Source organism: Cuculus canorus, chromosome Z (genome assembly GCF_017976375.1).
Source record: "Cuculus canorus isolate bCucCan1 chromosome Z, bCucCan1.pri, whole genome shotgun sequence".
NCBI lineage: Eukaryota > Metazoa > Chordata > Aves > Cuculiformes > Cuculidae > Cuculus > Cuculus canorus.
In genome coordinates, this window is record NC_071441.1 from 64968235 (window position 1) to 64994634 (window position 26400).

Below are 26400 nucleotides of genomic sequence, written 5' to 3' on the forward strand. Positions count from 1 at the left end.
TTTTTTTTCTCATTCTATCTGGCATTTTTTTTGCACAGCAATGAGCTATTTGTGTCAGCCAGGTATAGACTTTTGAGAAAGGAAACAGAAAGTGCCAGGAAACATCACAAGTCAAGGAAATTGGGAGGGAAAGGAGAAACACCTTCTCCTAGAAATTAGCTAGCAATGACAAGTCACACCAAGAGTGTCTTATGACAGAATATATTTATACTTTACAAGTAAACCCCAGACTCTTTTGGGAGAATAAGCTACTTACAGAGCAGGAGTGAAAGCATCTGACAGACCAATGGGCAACAGCAGATTAGTCGGGGCAATGCAGCTGAAACTTGCCAAGCATTAGATGGCTCTTCTCCCACTGACCAGCAGCTGATAGCTCTTCCTGGGTGCCCCATCGGGTACCGGATTAAAAAAAGAGTTGAAGCATAAAGTGGAAGAAAAATAACAAGCAGTTTCGTCACAAATACATGTTAACACTTGTTCTTGAAACCAGAATTTCAAATGGAAAAAATAAAAAGTACCCTTTCTTTTAAGTTTTGCTTTTTATGTATTGTAATACAATGCTTGGGAATGCTGTGATTTCTAGGGCAGACAGAAAAAAGTTGCTGATTCTATGGGAGGCGCTTGTGCTACTAAATAGGAGCAAACATGTTCTTAAATATACTTTGGCCAGCAAACATTTCCCTAATATAAAAGGTAAGGATTAGATTGTGAGTTCTTAGTCACAAGTGCTGTGGATGGAACGCTGCAGGGCAGGGGCCTCTGGTGCAGCTTAGGGGAGCTCTAATCCATCATAAAATACTGTCCTTGTGTTGTCACCCCACTTCAGCCCAAATACTGAGGGGAAATACTACGGGAAAGGATGCGGGCAGTGAAGCACTTTTTTCCCAGCTGTGTCACGGTATGAAGGAGCCAAAGCTGGGGAGAAGTCTGTACGCCTGTATTTATTAATCTTTTATACCTTGATATCTATTACACTGAGTTTCATCCAGCAGTGGTCCAAGAATGTAAACACTACGCTTTCAGCTCCAGCAGAGTAATGCAAAAGGGTAATCCAGCAGAGTAATGCGGGCAAAGGGCACAAGATCACTTAAAAGATTACTGCTACTGTTAATGCATACAAGGGTCTTAGCATTCAGCAAACTCTGCCTCTCTTTTGATAAATTTATATATTTGTGTGTGTGTGTACATACATATAGTTTAATATATAGTTGGAGGTCGGTCACAAGTAGTGTCCCCCAGGGCTCAGTGCTAGGTCCAATCCTGTTGAACATCTTTATCAATGACCTGGAAGAGGGAATTGAATGTACCCTTAGCAACTTTGCAGATGACACTAAGCTGGGTGGAAGTGTTGATCTGCTGGAGGGTAGGGACCCTCTTTAAAGGGATCTGAACAGGCTGGACAAATGGGCTGAGACCAACGGGCTGAGACCAACAGCATGAGGCTGAACAAGGCCAAGTGCAGACTCCTCCACTTGGGACACAACAATCCTGTGCAGTGCTACAGACTAGGGGAAGAGTGGCTAGAAAGCTGCCTGGAGGAGAAGGACCTGGGGGTGTTGGTTGACAGTGACTGAACACGAGCCAGCAGTGTCCTCAGGTGGCCAAGGCAGCCAATGGCATCTTGGCTTGTGTCAGAAACGGCGTGGCCAACAGTTTCAGGGAAGTGATTCTGCCTCTGTACTCTGCACTGGTGAGACCACACCTTGAATCCTGTGTTCAGTTCTGGGCCCCTTGCTACAAGAAAGACATTGAGGTCCTTGAGCTTGTCCAGAGAAGAGCAATGCAAGTGGTGAAGGGACTGAGGAACAAGGGTTATGAGGGACCTCGTGTTGTTTAGCCTAATGAAAAGGCGGCTGAGGAGTGACCTTATCACTATCTACATGTACCTGAAAGGAGCTTGTGGTGAGGTGGGTGCTGGTCTCTTCTCCCAAGTGACAGGTGATGGAACAAGAGGAAATGGCCTCAAGTTGCACCAGGAGAGGTTCAGATTAGACATTACGAAAAATTTCTTCACCGAAGGGGTCATCGGGCACTGGCAGAGGCTGCCCAGGGAGGTGGTTGCGTCACCATGCCTGGAGTCATTTAAAAGATGGGTAGATGAAGTGCTTAGGGAAATGGTTTAGCAGTGGACAGGTAGAGTTGGATCCAATGATCTCAAAGGTCTCTTCCAACCAAGCAATTCTATGATCCTATGATAGAGCTATAATTTTACTGGTAAGTTCAAAATAGGGCAACTTTGACTATTATATTCTGTTCCTGCTTCTATATTATGTCTACTCCTATAATATCTGAATGGCTTCTAATGATGACAAAGTTCATAACTGTGTTCATGGCGTTCACTCCTCTCTGGAGGGGTAGAAGAGCATGCAATGCAGAGTTTTTTTTCAGTTTTGATGGATTTTTAGCTGCATGCATGTACATCATTCCATCCTTATATAGGTTAGGGGATTCACACTCCAGGGAATGCACTCCTTATTTGCACTGACCCTCCACCAATCTTCACCAAATTACTCTGGCCAGAAGTTTTACCTCCCAGACATAAAGTAAAATCTGCTTATGTAGAAAACCTAGAGTCTTGTCAGTGAAAGTTTATACATGTTCTGGAACTAAGATTTTTTTAACATTCCAGATATAAATAGATGAGGTAATTATTCCTATATCTCTCCTCTTTGTTTCTTAGAATTTTATTTGCTGCTTATTTTTGCAATGCAGCTAATGTTTTTTTGTACAATGTAACATGGTACTGTGCAAAGGCTTATCAGGGAAGCTAAATTTCTTTATACAAAAGCAGAACTAACTCTCACTTTTGCAGGTGTCCATTCTAACCGAAATTACTCCGAAAGGGTGGACATTCTTTGAGCTATTAGTGCTTTATAAAGTCACTTTAAGGAGGTCTGAGTTGTCTTGTTTGTTTAACTTTGGTATCTTCAGGGCTTGCTTGCATCCCTGCCATTGTACTCCAGGTCCAACTGTGCATGTTGTGCTTGGTCATTCTTGGTCCTACTTTTCTTCCATGAACGAAGACAGGTTTTTTACTTGAATGCCATGCCTACATAAGCTATACACTCGTAACTTGAAAATGGAAGAAGCAGGATCAGACACATAAAACTGAGTTCTTCACCAGGAGAAATACACAGCCTCTGCACAAGCCAGGGATCAAGGCACTATGCTGAGATTCGCAACTGTCCGTCACTTTGTAAGCAGGCAATATGCAGGTCACTGTGCTGGGAGTCTGCTGGGAGTCCTCCACTCTACACTTTCCTATGCCACTCTTAAAAAAACCATCTTGAGAGCTGCACTGTAGGGCTCTGCATAGCATCACGTCCCAGGACACATGCGGGAGTTGAGGGACAGTTGCCAATCATTATTTGGAAATGGGAGCCCTCTTGCATTTGCTGCTTAGCAGATACGAGTATTCTTTTTTAACTTGGACACTGCCAACTCCTAGCATTTTCTTCCTCTTCCCAGCTGTTCAGCTGCAGAAAATGCACTTCTCCTACAACTGCCAGCTCCATCTGTGTTTCACTCACCGCTCAAACAGTAGAGGAAGGATCTTTTTTTTCAGTAAGTGCCGATGCCTGGCTGCCAGTGAGCCACAACCTCCTCCATCCTGGGACTTCTTGCTGACCTGAGCCCCTTCCAAAAACTCTTTAGTTGCCGCTTTTATCCTGCTCTAGTACCACATGGCTTTTCAGAGCACTATGGTTTATTCACCGAGGCATGGGGACTTTGCATAGGGGATACTGGGCAGTTTTTGTCACTCCTCTCCATGTGCCTGACAGCCTGCTTGGTTGCAGAAACACAGCTCTTAATACCCATCCTACAGAACACGTGGCATATCGCAGACTTTTGCCTTAATGCTCTTTTGCATTCAAAAGTTTGATTACAGAGTATCTGTATCTTTACAGCACGCGTGCATGATGTGAAGTATAAACTTCAGCTAACTACCCAGCACTGGGCTCATGAAGTGCAATCTACTGTGTCATCTGTAAACCTAAAACAAAAGTGTTTGAAACGACATGAAATGTCTTCTATTTTGGAATGAATCTATCTAGATTTGTAAAAAACCCTACTGCTGTGCAAAAGCAGAACATCATTAGCCATTTAACAGACATCAGATCCTCAGCCTAGCTCTCAAATATTAGACTTTAGTTGGCTAATATCATAATCTGCCTCTAAAGGAAAAGTTTTGCTAAGTTCAACTATTTCAAAAAGATGGCAAGATTCCCTCTTTTATACTTGAAGGACTTTGCTAATATGTTGAACATTTTAAAAATTTAGAGGTTAGAATTTCAACAGAAAAGAGCATCAGTAATTTACTACCTAGTTTAAAACCACAGAAATGGAACTCATCCATGTCTAGTAGCTTTTGGCTGTGCTCCTATTTTTCACCCACAGTAAGACACTGGTGTCACACTCTCAATTCTGAATTATGGCAGATGCCACCAGGGTGTAATTTTTCAGATAAAAAACAATGCACATAACATTCCTTTCTTCTGTTACGTGCATATGCCCTACCACTGCTCTTCCTTCTGCATAGTAATGTCATACATAATCCAGACATACTACTTTACTGACTCACGCATTTGTAATTCATTCAGCAGAGATATTTGATTGTCTCATAAGGAGAATAATAAAAGAAAATTAAGCAAAAACAACTGAAGCCCCAGAGCCTTTATGCACAAGACTGAAATGGCTCGAAGATCATGTTGTTACAGAGGAGTCTCCAGTTGCATGGCATCAGTTCATATTTATGATACGCTATGGTATAATTTAGCAAAGAACAACTTCAACAATCAGCTGGGACTACTTTTCAGCTCAACGAACCACTCCTCAGACGTAGAGATTTCTGCTCAAGTAGTCATAGATGTGAAATGAATGTGCAGCCAGCTGCACAGATTAGAAGCAACTATCACAAATTAAGGAGGAGAAGTTAGGCAAATCCAACCTCTCCCATCAAACCTCCCCACCGACCAAATTCGTATGGCTTCACCTCCGTACTCAGCAGACGAGAACTGTGGCTGAGAAATGCATTTGTCCTGCAGTCTCCTCACAGGATAAAAGAAAGACAGTAAAAACTGAGACAAGTGGGATGTACCTGTCACCTTCTCCAAAGTGCTTAGTCTTACCGTACTTGTTTGCAAAGGAAAACCTGCAGAAGTGTCCTGTTGGCCTGTTCACAGCTGCCAAGCCCCCACCAGCTGACCTCAAAGCGTGTCACCTGGGATAAGGATGGATGGATCTACTTTAAATTTCAACTGTGCTTCATTAGCAACCCTTTCTGTACAAGCTCAAAGAGTTATAAGAAATGGATTAAAAAATCTCAAGTACAATACATTCATTAGTCTGCATTCTTACCTATTAAATACAGTACCTTTAATTTTTGTTTTTATATTAATCTAGATTACATTTTATTTATCAAACCTACCACATGAATAACATGGTATTACCCTTTAATTTCATCAGGAAATGCAGCTACTGAATGTTTTATTAATGACTTGCTTTCTCAGTAGCTGATATGTTTTTCAAGGCAAGTTGTGCAAGGCCTAACTTAACATAAAAAATAATTAAAGCATAAGAGAAATGTTCAGTGTATTGGTGTGTTAGGTAACTATCAGTATTAAGAAGTTCAACAAAGACAAATGACATTGTTGTACATCGGTTTCTTTTTGCCATTTCTGTAATATATCAATAGCATTATGAAATTCACATGCTATCAAAGTGATAACAAACAAATGTAAACTGTCATACATATTGATGCATGTTGGTTTTTCAATTCCTATCAATTACGTTCACAAAAAAATCAAGATAGTTGAAGAGTCTGACCCTAATTTTGCAAGCTAATGCACGCACAAAACTTTTAACTTAAGATACAGGAATTCTGAATGGATGCAAGACCTGTGCTGGTGAATCACTTTGCAGGAGGGGTCCTTTTCTTGGAAAATCTGGACTAATTATGGTGACAAGTGGAAACTGGTTACTCATAAGGTTAAACTATCTGGGAAGCAGCAGATTATACTACTTACTCCCAGACCCTGTATAAGAGTGCTTCCTCAGAGCAAAATCATTAAGTTGTGGAATAGCTTCCCTCAAGCATTTACAACTTGTATAATTGCAGATTATTCCCTTATGCCCTATAAAAACATCTTCTAGCTGCACAGTTTAGAAATTAATGAATAAATATAATGGTATTTCAAAAATTTGCATCTACTTTAATCCTCTCTTAGCCTATCATTTTGTTTTGCTAACACTTCTCTAAAGAATGAAATGGCATAAATCTGAGTAATTTTGGTTGTCATTAAAATACCGTATATAAACAGGAAAAGTCACAGTAAGGCATTCTCAACATAAGCTTCAGGAACATACATTTTCATGCCCAGTGAAACTAACATTTCGATTTCTTCCCAGAAGTAGTGGAATGTTTTTTGCATATAAATCCCCAAATACCTTTTTAATTTTACAGGAAAAAAAAAAGCATTATTTCATACATCAGTTTTAAAAGCATTGGCTTGGTATTTCCTTCCATTTCATCTGCTGCAGGACTATGAATCTGGAAGGATGCAGTTCAAAGAAACTCAGGACATACAGAAGACACCTACTTCCACAAAACCAAATTAAACAGTATTTTGTTTCAAATACCATCTAGAAACACTGAATAGATGTATATGAAATATAGACATTATGGTAGGTAGTTATTAATCCCCATATTTTCACCTGCCGGTATTACTGCAAATAACACTGTTTCCATGACATGCCTTATGGAACAGTTTACTATTTTCATAAGCAGTCACATGCATTGAAGGTAGGATCACCAGCCAGTGCGTCTGGCACCCCAAAGCAGAACCAGAGAGGCCAAGCTTACGAATCTTTCCTGCTGAATGACAAGTTAGCTGGTGTATGAAATGACAGATCTCAGCTGAAACAAGGAAGCACATTGATCTAAGACATTTCTTCCGGAGCTGCTTCTGCTTCCTGAGTAGGTTTCTCTTCGGGTTTGCTGTCATGGATGGGAGACGGGTTACGGCTGGGCTTGTTGCTGTCATGCACACTGTGACCACTGGCACTGCCGAGGCGAGTCGATGCCACCACAGCTTTTACTGCAGCCTGAGGAAGAAAGGATCACGCAAACAATCCTTAAAGGACATGGTTTGTCAGCACTACAGCCTTAGAATCATCCCCTTAGGGAACATAATTGTGTTTAGTCTTCATGGTAATGTCACAGTCAGACACCTGCCTGGGCCTGGATAGATTTAGAAGGCCATAACTGACATTCAAAATTGTAGCTTTCACAAGGTTACCCGTTGGCCAACACAAACAGATATTTTTTTTTAGAAACTACTTCAGATCTCCCATGTTGACGTTCGATAGGAAAAAAGTTATATCTTCTGACATAATAATAACAGTATTATTGCTGATCATCCCATGAAAAGTTCACAAAGGGAAACAATATTTATCAGTATGGCACTGTTGGATATACGAAGCACAATGATGCAGAGCATACAGGCAACTCCCTGCGTATATCTATAAATAGACCCTGGGAATAGGTTCTCAGATCACAAAAAATGGCACAAAATGAAGACACTCATTAAGCCGGTTATCCTAGCCTTCGCTTTGAAGAGTTTTATTGCCTCAAAAAACCAAACACACAGAGGTAAATAAAAGAAATACTAATCTCTGTGTGTGACAACTCTAGCTATTTTTGACTCCACTAGCTTTTTGCTTAGGCATCAAAGAAGTGAGTCTGCAAGAAAGGATGAGGAGTTCAGCAAGCTTTGCGGATGGCTTGGAGAGTTAACCAAAACCAAAAAATACAGGAAAAGACGCTAATGAAAAAACAGACTATAAAGCATTGGCAAGAAGGAAGAATCACTTAATACAGAATATGAAGTCTAAGTACAAAGCACAACCCAATAAGCCAATAAAAGTGGCAAAAATTTTGAAAGCGAGATTACAGATTACGAACAGAACAGGCCAGCCAATGATATAATGCATAAAGATAATTTTAATGTAACTTAATCTCACTAGCCATGTGGATGTTTATGAAATAAATCCAACACAATCTATGAAAAACCAACCATGACTTGAAAGCTTTAGAGTTCTTCTATAAAAATGTGTCTTCATAAAAAGAAAGTCCGCTGCTGGACTTTTACGTTGGGAAACAGAGGATCATTTGATAATATTCTTATTAACAAAACAACAACTAAAGCATGTGTTCACTCACTGTTGATCTGCTTTGTTCTTATTTTCTGGACAGGAATTTATTGCCTACAAGTTTATGGTTCATTTTATACAGATGTATGTGTAAAACTATCAACGCTACAATAGCTGATAACTGCAACTAATTCTGTTAATCACTGGAGATTTCATCATTTAATCTTTAATAGAAAAACAATGAGGGAATAAAGTTATAAAAAACAACAGTTTCTTAACACAGAAGTATAAATCCATTGACTATGGGGATCTAAATAAAGTGGGCCTCAAAAATATTTTGTTGGTGATCAAAGGTGTAAAAACATAAAGAGAATCAAAATCAAAACGTTCAAAAATGCACAGATTTCTTCAGGACCTCCTGGACAGGGAGTATAACAGCTCACTCAGAAATGATGAAATGTAACTTTGCTTCTACTCTGAAATCATTGTGATACCAAGTGTTGCACAGCATCTTCAGTGAGTGTGCAGCAATCCTGTGATAAGGGTACAGAACTCTTTCTGAAGATAATAATGTTAATTATTACTAACATTTAGTCAGTTTAGTCAGTCCTGCATGAGGAAAGCATCGCGGCGAATTATAACTACAGTGTCTCAGACCTTTCTAAACAATAAAACCTTTTTTCTTTGCCCTGTAGAAATGGTCTGTTGCAGTTCCCTAATACTGAAATAAAAAGGAAAAAAAAAAAAAAAAAAATTAAGGGTCATTATTTGTTTTGCATCTGGGTTTTGCAAAGCTCTCAGACAAGAGGCTTTTTACTCTTTTTCCTGAGGGCTGCAAGGGCAATTTCACTGTAGCTGTTGGTAATATTTCCTATGCTGAATTATCCCTGGAAGTCTCTCCTAAGCAGACACAAGTCTTTATAAACTGAAAAAGGGATTGAGGGAGAAGGAATTTTCCTGATATTATGACAGTCAGGTGCCTAGTTGCCTGTCATTTTCATCTAGAAATGTTTCCTTGCTTCTTCCCATGGTAGATCCGTAGACTGGATGGTAAAGGAGGATACTGGTGTCTTTTCAGGACAGGTCCCACCTACACTCTTGCCTTGCAGCACTTAATTTCCAGATAAAGAATGCGATGACACATTTGCCCCAGAGGTACTCGGAAATGCATGTTTTGGGGTTGTTAATCTCAGCCCACGCATTTTATAGACCTCTGTGTCTGAAATGATGACTTTAGATCACATAGAAGGATCACTTAAGCTCCTGCTTTGTGTTGAAAGGTAGAGAAAGTGGGAGTGGTTTGCAGATCAAAGCACATCCCAGGAGATCAAATATCCTCCCAATTTATGGATCCTCATGAAGAAACTATACAGGGAGGGAGGGAGGGCGTGAGGAAGGAAGGAAGGGAGGAAGGGAGGAAGGAAGGAAGGAAGGAAGGAAGGAAGGAAGGAAGGAAGGAAGGAAGGAAGGAAGGAAGGAAGGAAGGAAGGAAGGAAGGAAGGAAGGAAGGGAGGGAGGAAGGAAGGAAGGAAGGAAGGGAGGAAGAAAGGAAGGGAGGGAGGGAGGAAGAAAGGAAGCTGTGAAAGCTGTGTACATTCTCAACAGTTCTATCTGTGTAGGTAAAATTTTCCATCGTTTCACACAGTTTTATTTGTTTGGCTGCAGGCATTGACTAAATCAGACTGAACTTTTCTTCTTCATCAGTCATCTTAAAAAAAGCTTCCATACCACTATGGAATGTTGTCCCGAATAGTGTGCAAGGTTTGTGTGAGGCTGCTAAGTTAATTGCATGCTTTTCCAGCCCAAACAGAGAATATGTCCAGAGACTTGCCTTGAGTTTACGCCGGGCATTGAATTCCTGAAGTTTCTTTTGTGCATTGTCCATATGTGCAAAGTTTGCTGCCTTCCCTGTAACCCACGGGTGCTGCAAAGCCTGCAGCGTAGTAAGGCGTTTCTTGGGGTCTAAAACAATCAACTTTTTAACCTGCATCACAAGGAAGAAGTACAGAAGACTGTTAACATTACGCTTCTTTTATGTTTACTGAGCTTTGCATTTTGGGGATTTTGGTCTTCATTTGGGAAGCATCTTAGTAAAGCACATTCTAAGGAACCAAAAAAAATTTGCATTCTAGTCTTTGCATGTGTTTTGTTTCTAGCATTTCTTGGTCCTCCAGAAATAACATCTAATTAACACAGCCAGCAGGGAAGGAGATGAGAAAAAGAATCAACTGGTTATCAACATTTGTAAGAGGATCTACCAGTGCAGCTGGCCAGTATCTGCATAGGCTTTTGTATGTCTGAATTGTCACATATATCTTAAGAGATTCTCAAAATACCCCCAGACAGGCAGTTCTCTTAGCACTGTCCCTACTCTTTGATTTGGTAATGTTTAAACAGGATTAGAAAATTTATATTGTAGTGTATACAAGTCATGCAGACTTGTACCATGCAATCAGTGCCAGGTGCATCACAAATGAAATGTTTCTTTTGGTTATTGTAAAACATCATCTACATGTGAACTAAAAAGTATTGCATTTCTCTCTTAGCTTACTCTGAAACTAATGCTGTTCAACATAGAACCACAGAATGGTTTGGATTGGAAGGGACCTCAAGCCCATCCAGTTCCACCCGCCCTGCCATGGACAGGGACACCTCCCACCAGACCAGCCTGCTCAAGGTCACATCCAACTTCGCCTTGAACACTTCCAGGAATGGAGCAGCCACAGCTTCCCTGGATGACCTGTGCCAGTGTCTCATCCTGCTCATCACGAAGAATTTCTTCCTAAAGGCTAATCTAAATCTTCCTCCCCTTCAGCTTAAAGCCATTCCCCCTTGGCCTATTACTACATGCCTTTGCAAAAAGTCCCGCTCCAGCTTTCTTGCAGGTCCCCTTCAGGCACTGGAAGGCTGGTATAACATCTCCCTGGAGCCTTCTCCAGGCTGAACAACCCCAGCTCTCTCAGCCTGTCCTCATGGCAGAGGTGCTCCAGCCCTTGGATCATCATTGTAGCCCTTGAGTCCACAGGAGAGGTCAATTTAAGCAAATCTCTTCAACTGAACACCCACAGCATGGGGTTTGAGAGTCCTAGGCTTCATCCTTATTTAGAACTTGCTATACAGTGTTCAGACCTGAAACTCTGAGCTAAATGGTAAGGACCAAAGCTCTGTACGTACAGATATTAAAAAAAAGAGCAGCTTTGCTGCAGGCTGTTGCTTATCTGGGTTTTGATGACATAAGGCAGGAAATTACATTTGTTTGATCTTAGAAAAACTTCACGTCTAATACAACAACAAAAAGTACTTTGATATTCTACAGTCCTTCCATTTTAGACATCCAGAGATACTATAAAACCAGTAATTATGCAGTATTTTATGGCACAGTTTGTGTAAGTAATATGGAACTGAGCATTTGTGCCTTCAGTGCTAATGAAATAACTGAATTGTGCAAGTTATTGTTGACTAAAAATCAAACGCAAGAACACCTATCTTTGCAAATCATTGTCTCCTGGATCCAATTGACTTTATCCAGTAATAAAAACACACAGTGCAGATAGCATGCCAGCCCTTGCATTTTGCTAATGGATCATATTTAAAGGTAATCAGTCTTTCCTTATCTACTGAGAAAAAACTGAAGTGGACAGAAAAAGGCTGTCAACAAAAGTGAGGTAGGGAGGCTTCACTCCTTTTTATATTCTTCCGACGTTCAGACTTGAAAACTGCATAAAATACAGGGCTTGTTTCTTCGATCCCCTGAAGGTGGTCGCTTTGCAAAGCAGAACGATGAAACACTTCACAATAGTATTAAAGGCAGGCATACATAAACATTGTGACATCTGCCAACAATATGTGGCTTTAGTTCACAGACAGACCTGAACAACCATGGTTTTGAGTGCAAAATTATAGCACTGGACTAACAATGGAAATTTAACAGCAACTTAATATACCAGGGATAAGAAAAGCAAGGAGCCATATGAACATATAATTAACCAATTATTCTGCCTTAACCCCCAAATGAACTACTAGTGAATACATATCAGCAAAGATAGTCCTGTCTCATTTTAGCTTTACTTACTAAATCCTTGGCATTCAGAGACACGTCATCCCACCAGGGGGACACAAAGTCATATTCACAGTTCAGGATTCTCTTAAACATGTATTGATCACCCCTTTCATCATAAAATGGTTCAAAGCCACAAAGTCTGCAAGGATGAAAGAAAAAGAAATTTATCAAAGATTAGTTAGTCTCCGGCTGTTAGAAAAAGTTGCTGGTATTCTCTTTCCCTGCTTTGTTTTCGATACTCCACTTCGGGAAATCAGACCTGGATGTACTTATCAACTCCTAATTCTGCAGGGCAGAGCAAATCGTGGTCCTAAGCATTCATAAGCACTGGGAAAGGCTGACCAAATTGTGAAACTGTATAAAGTCTTTTTTTGTTTCTTCAATGCACTTTAATCATGCCTGCACACACAATTTGGTATTTTAAAGTGAACTTATTCAACCAGTCTGTGTTCTGAGCTTAACAGAAAGTCTATCCACTACTCTGCCTCCAGAAAACACAACAAGCAACAAGCTGATGATAGGAAAAAAACAACAGACCATAAAGAACAAGTCACCAACAAGTCTAGAAAATTTAAATTTTGCATTTTAATGTGGTTTTATATTTTAAAACCAAATCAGTGTTCCTACTGTCCAGAGAAAGGACACAGAAGTTCGAGAAAGAAATGTGGAAAAGAGTGGTGTGTAGCCATGGGTGTTGCATCATTTTGTACTGCTGAAGAGGAGAAAACATCCACTGTAAGCATATTCTGGATTCATTATTGTTTTCCAAGACTGGCAGAGATATGTTAAAACACAAGGATGCGACCTGCAAATACTGTGTGCTTCAGTAGGTGGGGGCCAGTCATGGTCCCTCTGCTGCTCCCCTCTCCTTTGCCCGCCTCTCCCACCATAATTTCTGAGCTTACTTTAGGTGGGTGCCTATCCTCATGAAGCATCTTTGCTGTGAAGGTTTTGGGGCCACCAACTCATTGAGCCAAAACTGGCTTCTGAATGCCAGGTACTTGATAGACAGTGAGACCATGCTTAAGTCTTGCTGTGACTGTGTTGGAAGCCTTCTAAGTGATTCTCTGTTTACTCCTAATAATATTTCCATCGTAACTCACTACTATCACCTATTTTTGTCTTATTAGCAATTTCTATGGATATGCTTCTGCCTAAAAAAAAATCATTTCAGCAGACAGATTGATGAGATGAATAAAACTAGAGGTGTGATTTTAAATTAAATAAATTAAACCAGGGTAAGACCCAGCATGGCTAATCTTGATTTAATATAAACCAGGATTATGCTGATAATTCTAAATCAATTACCTACCAAATAAAGAAAAATCAATGTAAACAGCTTCAAAATCAATTAGAAAGGACCAGACAGTGTTTTGTGACCTTTTAAGTAAGTTAGTTAAAAAACACCTTTAATTAAATCCATGCAATTTTGGTAACAAGCAAAGCCTCTATATTTGTTGACCACCATGTGCATCTCAAATGGGCAGCAGCATTTCTGCCCTGCTGTAAGAATACAAAAAGATTCATCCACTTTGCTGCTAAAACTGCAAAGGTAGTTTCCTTGAAATTATGACAGTTATCATCAGTAGGTCTTAGTATAATTTGCCTCAGGAATAATTGTTTGGTCGAAATATGTGTCAAAATTTTTCTTAATCATGTATTGAGCCCACTTTGTACTGGTGAGAACATATAATTTTATGCATGTTTTCTGTAGCATGGTAGTTGACTCTGTTTTGGAGGCACATACAACAACGTACTTTTTTGACTGTATGTAAATGTGCTCCATCTGTTGAACTATGAGACTTATACAAGCAACAATGTTCTTTAGGCTGCAGGACTAATCAATTAGTTACTGTCATGTACATTTATGGTTTCACCTTCTAACACATCAGAAATGTTTGCCTATAAGGCTTTACACTCACTAGAATGAGTTTTAAATGTAGAGTATTATTAAAGCTAAATGGAAGAGATGGCCAAATGGATTTGACTAGTACCCTTCTAGCCTGGCTTGCTCCTGTAGGTCAAACTGGAGTTTCAGAAGGGAGCAAGAGAGGACCAGAAGGAGGGAGAAGTGGGGGAGTATATGTACTGGTAGTGTTCCACCCAGGGCAGAAGCTCATACACTTGTGTTCACAGCAGCACAGAGGTTTAATGTGGCTGAGGAGCACCTCTGGAACAGCTGGAAGGTTTTGAAAGGCTGCACATAGCAAATGCCACTCCACATATTCCAACAGGAAATTTCAGTACATTCTTGATTGGAGCTTGCCTAGACTCGAAAGCAAGTTCTGCTTAACGAAGGCTCTCAGTTTTGAGAGTAACTACCTCTCAGTTATTGAATAACTTGGCAAGCCCATGGCTCTATCTAGATATCTTTGTAAACGGACAACAAAAGCCACCTCTCCAACTGCAGGTACAGAAATTTTCCTGCTGGAAAATTTCACGTCTCTCTGCCATGCGTGGACCACTAAAACTGATGAGAAATGATCACCTGGTTGACAATATCTGAGGTGTCATCAGATTTAAACCAGGCCTTGAGATAGAGATTCAAATTTTAAAAGAAGTAGATAACACAATGGCAAATAGGAATAATGTAACCTATTATTTAGAGCCACCCAAAAGTAGAGACTTATTTTAAGTCAATTATGTGACTTATTTGAAGCTTATGCACAGAACAAAAGACGTTTTATGGTATTTGGACCAATGTTTATATAAACTTATATATTCTTACTAGTACTTCTAGTAAGTATTAGTAATAAAAACTAGAAATTAAAATTCTTTCTTTGCAAAAGCCATTAAGAAAACTACTATTATTATTATTATTATTATTATTATTATTACACTGTATTTGCTGTACATGGTTAATGAGTCCTAGAAGGGGAAAGAAAATGTACCTGAACTTACAAAATCCACTATATCTTTAAAAAAAAAAATATATATATATATATGCAAAATCCAGTATATCTTTAATGTATATATGTCAAATCCTGTTTTCTTCACACAAAAAGACATCCTGCAAGTACTGTGTATAACTACACAGGCCAGCTGAGCATTGGTGTTGCCAAGAGAATAAATGAATTTAGTTATTCTCCCATAAAGAGAATTGTGAACACAACAGAATCCCTTCTCAATAATCTTCTTTTGAAAGATTCCATCAATGCAATAAAATAATTAGAATGCTTACCAGCTGAATCAGGATCATCCATATTAAGATGCAGACACAAGTGCCAACTTTTAGACACAACTGTTTGAAAATTTTGGTCTGTCTTTGCAACTTCAACTGTTCAAAATATTTATGCCTAGCATCGCTCAGCCTTCTGTCAACAGTGTCTCTGGTTATTTTTTAAGAAGTGGAATACTTCAACATTAATGATTTAACCCATCAGGCTGATGTGAAGACAGAGAGTCCAGGGTTGTCCCCTGGTTGAGACGCTGTGCGAGAGCAACACTCGTGCTGCAGCCAAAGCTGTAGCAGTGTCTGTGGCTGACACAGATCAGACACCTGCATTTGGGAATATTCACAGGCACTGTGAAACTATAGCAAGCACCTTAGCTTCTCCTTTCCCTATTTGTAGTTGAGAAGATACTTAAGATCATACTACATCTCACAGTTTATGTGAATGAACAACTCTCCTCCTCCCCCCACCCCAATGCTTTCAGGAACTCATATGCTTCTATTTATGCCTTACGCTGCTTTGCTGCTATTCATTCACATTAATAAAATGATTCTTCACAGACCTTGTTGGTGTTCAGGACGAAGTGTTCTATTTATCAAATATATAGCGTGTGTGTTCTGCTATACTCCTCTAGGAGCTGATTTACTTAAATAAGATCAAGAAAATCACACTTAAAGTTTGGGATCTCATGTTTTCCAAAGGCATAGCTCATAGTGTCATGAAAACCTACAAGTACTCATGGCTCTGTCTGCACTTACAGGATGTAGGTGATAATCCCCAGAGACCACATGTCCACCTCAGGGCCATAGGCACATCCCCGTAGTATCTCTGGTGCTGCAGATGATAAAATCTTGTCAATAAGATGAAAGTCGAACATAGAGGTAACAGTAATCAAGTCAATTTAAACTCTGTGCACACTTGTAATTGTCTTTTAAAAAAGTTACAGTCCAATCCTTTAAGCCCTTAATTTGGCAAATTACTCCCTCCTCCGAATACAAAGCAACAGAAGTCATGTCCAAGCACAGCCAGAATAAGAAGGAGTGCAGATGTTGGTTTAAAAAGTCTTTTTAGATTGAGGTTTGTGAAAGGAACCATGGAAAGCTACGGCAGCGCTGGAGTTGCAGTGTGGCAAAGGAAGTGTTAGTTTCACTTCAGTATTTTATTTATTTACATGGTACTTTATTTAGAGTTTTTTTTTTTTGTATTCTGCTTTATTAGGAAAGGCCATTTCAGGCAATTGCTTTTGCTGCAGTGCGGAGCAGATGGAAGGGCTAGGCAGTCTCAGGGGATCCCGGCTCTGCAACGGTATAGAGAAGTTAATCTCTGCCCAAGCCTCTTGAAAGACACACCTCAAGAAAAGCTGAGCAGACTGCTGTATCCCTCAGACTGTATCTGTTGCTGTCCTGTGTGACTAAAAATGTGCACGGCTGCAGAGTTAAATTGTGACATGCCTACCTCAAGTGCCCCTGGCCCCCACACCTCCAGGGCTTTTAGCTCTGTGTAACCCTGAGCTTTGCCTCGGGCTGAGCAAATGTCCCTAGGCAAAGCTTGAGGCAGAAACAGGATATGAAAATGCCACATTGCCAGAGGAGGAAATGGAAGTGAATGATACTGAGGGAAGCAAGACCTTCCCCTCCCTCACCTTCTAGCCACAGACAAAAATATCCAAATAATTTGGAAAAAATAATTTAAAGGTCACTCCTAAGCCACACGTCCTCCTATCAGCAGTCCTTCGTCTCAGCAATTGTTGTATTTGTATTAATACCCATCAGCTATATGAGATGGCAACACAGCCCCTGACCCCACCAGTTCTATGATGCACATGGGATGGCTGCCACATTTCTGGGGCACAACAGGCTTGTTGCACCTATGCACATCAATGATACAGCATATACACACCACTTAATCTTCTGGCATTACACTTTCACAGCCAAAAGCAGCAGGAAGGGCTGGGTCTTCACAAAGTGTATGACAGTTCCTGCTCAGCCTGAAGCTTTGATTGCCCGTATGGACTGACCCATGCTGCTGGCATACTCCTGCTTTCCTCCCAGCCGGTTAAGAGGTGTCTGTTGGGGGCAGCTAGCTCTACCAAGGAATGTGCTGCAAGATCCTGGGGGAGCAAGACTCCCTGAATTATGATTTTAACCAGAGTATACACGACTCCCTAACAGACTCCAGGCATCTGGTTCAGACTTCTTCAACTTACCTGGAGGATTTACCACCACTGTTAGTTAGATGTTGGCCATAACAGACTGAACATGAATCACTGCTCTGCATTGCCTTATTTTTATGTGCTACTGTCAGAAATCACTTATGCCCTTCTTGTTAAGTTCACTGAAAGCACAATGCCTCAGCAAGTCAAGTTCTTTTGTGCTTATCTTCTTGCTTTCAGTTCTCTGCATCACTTTGTATGCCCAGCAACTGTAGAAAAATAAATCTTGATGCCAAACTGTCCAGATTCCAGTAAGTGGTTTTGTTGCTGCGTTCCTTCTGGGGAAGCTGCTGATAGCTAGGTGGGCAGGATGTGGGAGCTGGCAGCCTGTGACTAAGTTTTTCACAGTTTAATTTGGTGTTGCAACATTATCCCTCCTGAGTTTCCTCCACTTCTGGAAGTAATGCTCCGGTATTTTCCAGGCACCAGAAATTCTGCATGGTCAGTTAATTTGAGTTGCAATGCTCCTTTCTCCTCTTCTCAGTGCAGATATTGAGCCTCAGCCTCCCCCACCAAATCATCCCTACTCCGTCGGTTCTTCTAAGAAAATAAGCCTTATTCTGACTTTTATAGTATAAAAAGACAGGCATTAAAAGGCTGAAACTACTGTTCCATGGCATTTTCAGTGTAATTGTCCCAAGAGGAGAATATTAATAGCTAATATACAAAGTACATTTTTATGAAACTAAGCAGACTAGAATTCAACCCTACTCTATAGCATACCTGGCACCCGTGTGTGGTTGGCAGAGGGTGTCATACAAGGTAATGGACATATAAGCCCAATTACATTATCAGCTGTGCTACAAGGTATCACAGTAATCTTATGGTCTTCTTCAATGTCCTTTTTCCTTTGCTTTTTCTGTTATAAAAGCAAATGTCAAGGCTTTAGTTTCCACAGGGCATGGCTCAGCTCTGTCCTGAGGTGCTCACCACCCCGCACACTGCTAACAGCTTGTGGGTCTTGTATGAGCCCATTCAGCATTTAGAGTTCAGCAAGAATGTCAGCAATAAGTTTCTCCTCAAGATCGCATCGGTTGCTAGAGCTGAGCATCCACCGTGGGAAGCCCATCAGGCTTGCCCTGGTGTATACAAGACCACCAGACTCCCTGGCCATTAGCTGGTTTGCAGAAGTGCCTTGCAGTGAAGGGCAAGGAGGCTGCAGAGGCAGCTGCAGTTCTCTTTTGCCAGAGGAACATCTTCTTTTGCACATTCTAACACTGGAGAAGTAATTTCTGGCTCATTTTCTGGTGATGGGAGGCCAGGCGGGCTTTTGCATGTTCCAAGGAGCTAGCTGTCCCTGCTCTGACAGCGAAGCTGTGCACAAGGGTGTACTAGGAGCGTGAAAGCATGTACAGTGTGCCTATCTGAAAGCTGCCAGCCTCCATCCACCTTGCACACCTCACAAGAGCAAGAACCCACTATGGATCTGCTCTGCTCCACAGACCATCTGCCTGCAGGCAGGCTGGAGGCTCTTTGTGGTTACAGAGCATATGACATGCCCATGCCACCCTCTCTAACCTGGGGATGATGGTGCTGAAGAAAAGTGCTACGCACAGGGGACAGCCAGGCTGGGTACATCCCTGCCTGCAGTAGGAAAAGCTCCTGCCACAGCCCTGCAGGCAGAGCAAGGAAAATGCTCTGTCCCCATGAAAGAACGGTCCCTGGGGCTCAGCAATACCTTCTTAATTATTTTTTCAAGATGAGTTGTATGCATGTTTTACCCCTGCTGTGGTAGATTATGAGCTTGAACTCTGGTTTTAGATTTTGGATTTTTAGGGGGTTGCTTTCAGTATAGCTTCTTCGGATTACTGATTTCTGACAAACAGCACAGCTATGGCATTTTTTGCCAGACATTATGCATACTACAATCGTAGTGTTTGCTCTCTGCCATGCTTATTTTCTCCCAAAAGCAATGGAGAACCCCCACCCATTCCTAATTACTAATGGTCTGTTACCAGTATTATGTTTTTCCACATGCTTATCAAAATCTCACTCTTTCATATGACAGTAAAGGAACGTATTTTTACCTAAATGTGATTCTATGGAGACTTGTTTTAATTTGAAGTATCAGAGGTGGTTTTCTTGCATTCAAATTAGATGCCTTATTCAAAGCTAGAAACTAGCTGTGATTTTGGAAAAATAACAGAAACATGTAAGCACAGAATAACTGAGGAAAAACACGATTTCTAAACTTCGTGCACATCTTCCACAGTCAAACAACTAGAAAGTGTCATTAAAGGCTACTAACTGAAAAATATAAGACCAACATAATTAAGTATATAATTTCCTAATTTCTAAATTACTGAAGGAATTAAAATTACTATTCTTGTTTGCAAACTGCTAAGCTCATGAGTTAGATGTTTGCTTTGAAGTCATCCACAAACTCATACTTAAGCATTGTGAATAGAGAGGCAAATTAGTGATTTTGGCATGCAGCTGTTCACGCTGATTCTCACTATCTTGATAAAACTGAAGCAAACTTATGATTTCATTCTTATTTTGTTATAGGAGAAAAGTTGACTAGTTAAAAGTGCCAAAGCCTTAAAACTGCTGAAAGAGATGACTAGATCTACACTGGTCACTGCAGTCAACAAGATCTGCCACAAAGCACTCCTTGATATTGTATTAATATTTCTGTTATGCAGGACCCACTTCAGTGTGGACCATTTTAGGTTTAGGGAATGAAGTTATGAAGTTATGAACTTACTCTAAGGAATAATTATATTTCCTCAATGTTAAAAAATTACTTTAGGATAAATGAAAGTAATAAATATTCATAGTCATTATGAACTCTACAAATTTTTAGTGTTTTCCATTATGCCTTTCATAATCCAAATTTCTGCTGATGCGTCTCCAGTATTATATTAGTAATTTCAGCATTTTTATTATTTCCATGTGAATAATGAACCTGTACCGTAACAATAGTTAAGATTATTAAGCTTCAGTGGTACAGAATATGAGTTGAGAAAACTTTAACCCAGTACTAGTTCTGAATTTTAGATTTTTATTTCTGCTTTTCAGGGGCTTTTTTGATTTTGATTTTAGAAAGAAGCATTTCACCTTACGAAGAGAAAATGTGACATCCTCACATTAAATGTAGCGTACTATAAATAATAAAACAACATACCACAGTATCCTGGAGTTCCACAAACTGTCTTCATGGTCACCTGATCTTCCACAATCTTGGAGAGCCCAAAGTCAGCTGTTAAGATTGTTTAGGAATAATAATGTTCTTACCTCCTTGTACAATCACTTGTTTTTTACATTGCATATGTAATTAAATAAACATTTAAGCATTAAATGAACTGTCATTTTTGTTTTATTACAGTGAGAATAAAAGACAATGTTTTGACTTAAGGTCAGGTTAGGAGTAGTTTGCGTTTTATTCTAGAAATACATGATTAGGGTCCACTTCTTCCTAAATGGTTACAATTATGTATTATTATTTATCTAAACAGAAATATACTTTACTTTTATGAACAATGTCAGTCATTGTAAATCAGATCTCATTTTGAACAGAAAGTGAAGAATCACAGCATTAAGGAAAATACTTCAGAAGCCCCTACTCCACTCTGGACACCAGACTGAGGCCAATGAGTGCTGCCTTAAACTATCACATTGCAGCTGTTTAAATCCTTTCCAGGAATTATAAGAACTAGGATAAAGTATTCTGATATCATCGCCCTGAGATGCAAGACTTTCCTAGAGATTTATATGAAATTGCTTCAGTTTAGTTTGTGGAAATGCAGCTCCTGAAACCCATGATGAACATGGCAACAATCACCCCTTGCATGCTCCCATGCTTCCAAGCTCCCCAGTAAGGGAGCATGAGGTGGTATTTCCAAACAGAGCGCTCAAGAGTGCTGCACAGAACTCCTTTTTGCTCAGGGAAAAGCTGGTCACGTCCTTTGAACAGGCTGCCATCTCCAACAGGAACGTGCAGGAGACCATGGTCTCACCTTGTTCCTCCTCATTCCCCTTGTGGTGCTGACTGTGCTTCAGATAACTTTCCTATGTTCTTTGTGAAAGTCACTTCTTATCTCTCAAATCTGCCTTCAAAACAGAAGTCAGCTTTGCTCGGTGTGCTTTCTACCACTTATCTGAACACTTGTATCTTCATGCCAATGATTCATTTCGCTTAAAATACCAGTTTAACAAAGAAAGGGGCACAAAATTAGTACACAGAGCTATATCCTGATCTCATGATCCTTCTTGTTCCTCCTGAGTACTTTATTCTCAGTGACATTCTGCACAATTTTGGCTGTGAGTTCTCTAAACAAGCACCTAGTTTTGTACTGATTTTTAAAAACACTACGCACAGCTGTGCTACTGAACAAGTAACAGGCTGCTCATTTGAATACAAGCATTAGCTTCAGACTAAGTGGTGGTGAGATGTATGTACTGTAAACCTCAGTTAACTGGTAGAAAGGAGTTAGGGAAGCATACATTTAGTGCTGCTTACCGATTTTAAGTGGTGCGTCCGGTGCTGGCGTTGCATAGAGTAGATTTTCTGGCTTCAAGTCACGATGCACAATCCCATTTGCATGCAGGTACTAGAAAAAGAGAAAGTCAAAACACTTAAGTCAGTAGAAGAAATCTTGGTCAAGCATGAGTTAACATCTTCCTAATAATCTACAGCAGCAGATTAATAACTGCTACATGTGCAACAGAGTCACTTAACTAATTCTTAGCAGTTTTTTTCTGCAAAACTGCTCGGCCCGGGTTCCTTGGATGCATTTTGTAATCTGAACAGGTAACTAAAATTTGGAAGGCAAAGATAGGATCACATCCATTGGAGAAGAAAAACATCCCAGAAAGTATTACTGACTTTCTAAATACAGTGGTAACTTCAAGGAAGTAATGAAATAGATGTTGAGATACCAAAGTCTGGCTCAGAGGAAGGTGGTTTCTGCACATTATAACATTTTGAGAGATAAGAAAATGGCCATACTATTAAGCTATTAAATAGATACCTTTGAGCAAAAAGGATGCAGTATGTGTCCTGGGCCAACTATAAAATCCTTGAAGTCACTGGAGCAAAACTGTCAAGGGTTTTAAAACCACCCAACTGCAGAGTCTCAAAAATCCTTCTGTCTTCCTGAAGCACATGCAGTACATGTGAATTCTCTCACACTGAATTTAAAGATGCTATTCCAGCCTTGCACTAATGGGAAGAGGAACATTTTAGTAGCATCTCTCTCAGCTGTGTTTCCACTGTTAAAAACCCCCTCTGTGTGTGCACTATTATGCAGCAGGTGAAAAATCATTGAATATTCATCTAGAAAGTTGAGTCAGCATCCGAGATGAACTTTTGACACTGGATTTTTAGTTGGTATAAGTTGCCAGTGATTAAATAACATTAACTGAGAATACATTGCTCCTTCTTTGGGTATTGTTTTGTGACACTGGGTGCTTTTTTAAGTGTGTATTTCCTCTTACAGTGCAATAAATGTTTTTTTGTTGACCTTCTTTAAAATTCTAAGATTGCAGTATTTGTCATGACACGGCTTGTGGAGATCAGCCAAAGATGCTCATCTACTTTCTTCATAGTGACATCTAAGTGCTTGTCCCAGCTGTATTTTTGACAATGAAGTAGATAATCAGTTATCCGAGGTAAAAACAGGCAACAATGTACGGAAAACTGATGGACTGCATGCTGCTACATCATTTAATGCAGTCACAGCTGCACGGCTGCACGCAATCATGTCCATCCTGGATAAAAACATATCTTTATCTGCCAATGAAGACATAAGCGCAGCAAAGGTCCTCTCACAGCATAGGATTAATGCAACTGACATGCAGAGGTGAAAGTGTTACACAGAGGGTGCACCAAAAGCAATCAAGTTGGAATAGACAGAAAAAAGATGTCTGAACTGATCCATCTTCATGTGCTGCAAATCAATTTATCTGGCTCTGTAGGAGGGAGAAGGATCAGACATTTCACGATTGCTCAGTGAAAAGCAGGCATTTCCAATTCATTCATATGAAAAAATGTGTGCAGAGAAGTCTTCCAGCCAAGGCTGCAGTCTACGAGCAGGTCTTTTTTACACATGCCCACAAGCTTAAAAACATTTTATGGTGTGAGGCAGAAAACATCCCCATTTTCTTCTCTTACCAGAATCACATTTTTGTGGGAAAGAAATTTGAGAAAAACTTTTGGAGAAGCTGTTCAACTTTTCCTCCCTTTTAAGTCATAAAGTAAGACTGGCTCATAGGGCTTCTTCTCAAACACAGGAAGAACTATAAACAATGACATCTGATAACCATGCCTGTGTCTCATGACTGACTGTGTAACATATTTTTATTGAACTGGCAGTGTGAACACTTTTGTTTTTATTACAAACTCATAAGACCCCATGAAGTAAAATGTCCCTCTTCTATCCAGCCCACCATTTGCAGAAAACTTGCAGGATGGCCAACATGATGGTGCCCAACAAATGTGAATTGCTTCAATAACCTAGTCTGTATCTTTCAAAGAATGTCACTGCAATCATCTGAATGCATTCTGTCATGATCCCTCCTCACAACAGACGCAGCCACTCTTACCCTCTCCACTGTATCTCCCCTTATCTCCCCAGCATCCTAGCCCAGAATTCCTGCCTACTCATAGTACCTCCTCTGACTTCTACCTACAGACTACTTAGTCTACTCAGATCCCATCAGAGTTGCTACAATCCCTGATTTCAGTTCCTGCTACTCTGTTCTCTCTCACTGTTTCTTTTGCTTCACTTCATATTTGGGCACAAGATGATACTGGCGGTGCTTGGACAAGCCATGCATGTAGCTGGGGCTGCCTCAAGTAGCCAGGTCATGGATTTAACAGACCAACTGTAGTCATCTTGTATCTTTGGGACCCAGCCTGCTGTCAAATTTTGTTGAGGTTGGCCAGTAGGGTCAATAGTTTTGTTGTCAACTAACAAGCAAAAGGACGAAGTGGACAAAAAACCCCAGTGTTTTCACTGATGCAGAAATCCCATTCTTCAACCACAGGAAAGTACCAGCTAGCCTCGTGGATCCCCAGCCCTCCAAGGGGAGAGACTGCTGACTGGACTTCAGTAAAAGATAACTGCCTCCAAAGAGCCTTGTTACTATAGGTTTCCAGCACATACAGTGACCTCCTGTCCCCCAGGCTGAGCTACTTGTCATTCATTAAGTGTGTCTCCTGATTCACAACCCACTATAAACGGGATTTTCAAAGGCTACGTCCACTTTCAGCATTGCTCCCTTACTTGGTAAATAACCTAGGGCTTGTTTGCAGATTTTCACCAGTTCCAACAGCTCTGCTCCCTATGTAGCGTAATAGCTCCTGGTCTTAAAGTCTGCTTGGCAGTATATAGTTGTATATACATGAACAGTATTCAGAGTTAAACTACCTTGACTTAGAGATGGATTTAGTTAAACTAGTATAATCCACTTGGTATAACACTTGTATCTATTTATAGGTGCTCTATTTTGATTGCTGTTCACTTTATTTCTTGCAGAATGATTTTATTAAGTGTCATGTTCCTTTGCAGGCAGTGCCTCTGCAGTGTGAGTTCAAAGATTTTCCTAGTCTGGAGTATCACTTTGGGCACTGCACAGTCTCATTGTAAAATAAAATAGATAGCCTGTGGTCTCCTATTGATGTACTATGCCTCTTAATGACTAAATGATGTGATTAAATAAGAAGATCAGGGCCACGGTATGAAGCCAGAGCAGAGTACAGGCCCACTTCACAATCTAGGCATTGCTGAATTACATCACTCTTCCCACCTATAAGATATGGATGAGACTCAAAAAACATTTGAATTCCGTGGGTGGATGAGGAGCTTTTAGATGCACAGTGATATTTGACACAACATGCACATAAAATGTGATTGTGACATGGTACTCTTGTAGTAGCTAAAATGTCCTGTTCTCACTTCTCATTTTCAGAAGACAATGTCAACAGCTATAAGAAAACAAAAGCATGGCAGTTTTCTGATTGTAGCCTTGCTAATTTGTGGTAGCAAAATAAAGTGGATACAGAAATTTTGTATTCACATAAAAATTCTGTATTTTTATGGCAACACTACAGGGATATATTTAGCTCTAGTTGTGTCCTGTAACATCTATGTACTCAAATGTAAGACTTACTCATAGAGTGACAGTATTTTGTTTGGCCTGATGATGTGTAGATGGAAGACAGGCTTTCACAGGACCTCACAGTGAGGCCCATGAAAGAAGATTTTGTGGAAAAAAGTGTTCTCCATGCATGGCAGTTTCATCTAAGCAGCTAGCCAATGGCACAGGGAAGAGAAATTGTGCTTTTTCACTTTTTCATCCACCTTCTTCTCTGATTTTTTCTTTTTTTTTTGAACACCACATCAAGATCAAGGCAGGTGCTATTAATAGGACAGTACTGATTTTAAGAAACCTATGGCTATTCCATCCAGCAAAAGAGAACTAACAAGAAAAAGTGACATGGATATACTATAGACCCTGGGCGATCTGAATTAAATTCGTGAATTTAAGTGCAAAGGAAATAAAATAAACAGTGAAAAAGAAATATTATTTGTGCCTGCTAAGATTACACTTTTTTTTGATTGCTTTGGCCAGTGAGATGTAAGTAGGCCAGGCAGGTGAATCAGCGGTACTTCAGGCACACAGTAAGGTACAGCACTATTAGTGCAGGACACCTCAGGTAATCACGGAGAAATGTATTCTAGCAAAACAGAGTATGACAGTCTTATTACTCTTCCATAAGCGCTGAGGACAGACTCATAATGATAGTAGGTAGGATAAATACAGGCTCTTTTCCAAAAGACTCAGTGGTTAAAATAAAG

At 40.2% G+C, this 26400-nt stretch overlaps 1 protein-coding gene across 2 annotated transcripts in view; it reads right to left on the reverse strand.

Moving 5' to 3' along the window:
- Window positions 1-2301: 2301 nt before the first annotated feature.
- Window positions 2302-26400, reverse strand: part of CAMK4 (calcium/calmodulin dependent protein kinase IV) — a 164148-nt gene continuing 140049 nt past the window's right edge. For both annotated transcript variants that reach the window (XM_054054650.1, XM_054054651.1), the window contains exons 7-12: window positions 22059-22149; window positions 20724-20798; window positions 16143-16218; window positions 12224-12350; window positions 9983-10135; window positions 2302-7104 (exon numbers count right to left, since the gene is read on the reverse strand). In XM_054054650.1, the coding sequence (XP_053910625.1) occupies window positions 6940-7104; window positions 9983-10135; window positions 12224-12350; window positions 16143-16218; window positions 20724-20798; window positions 22059-22149 (687 nt within the window). In that variant the 3' untranslated portion in view covers window positions 2302-6939. The remainder of the gene's footprint in view (window positions 7105-9982; window positions 10136-12223; window positions 12351-16142; window positions 16219-20723; window positions 20799-22058; window positions 22150-26400) is intronic.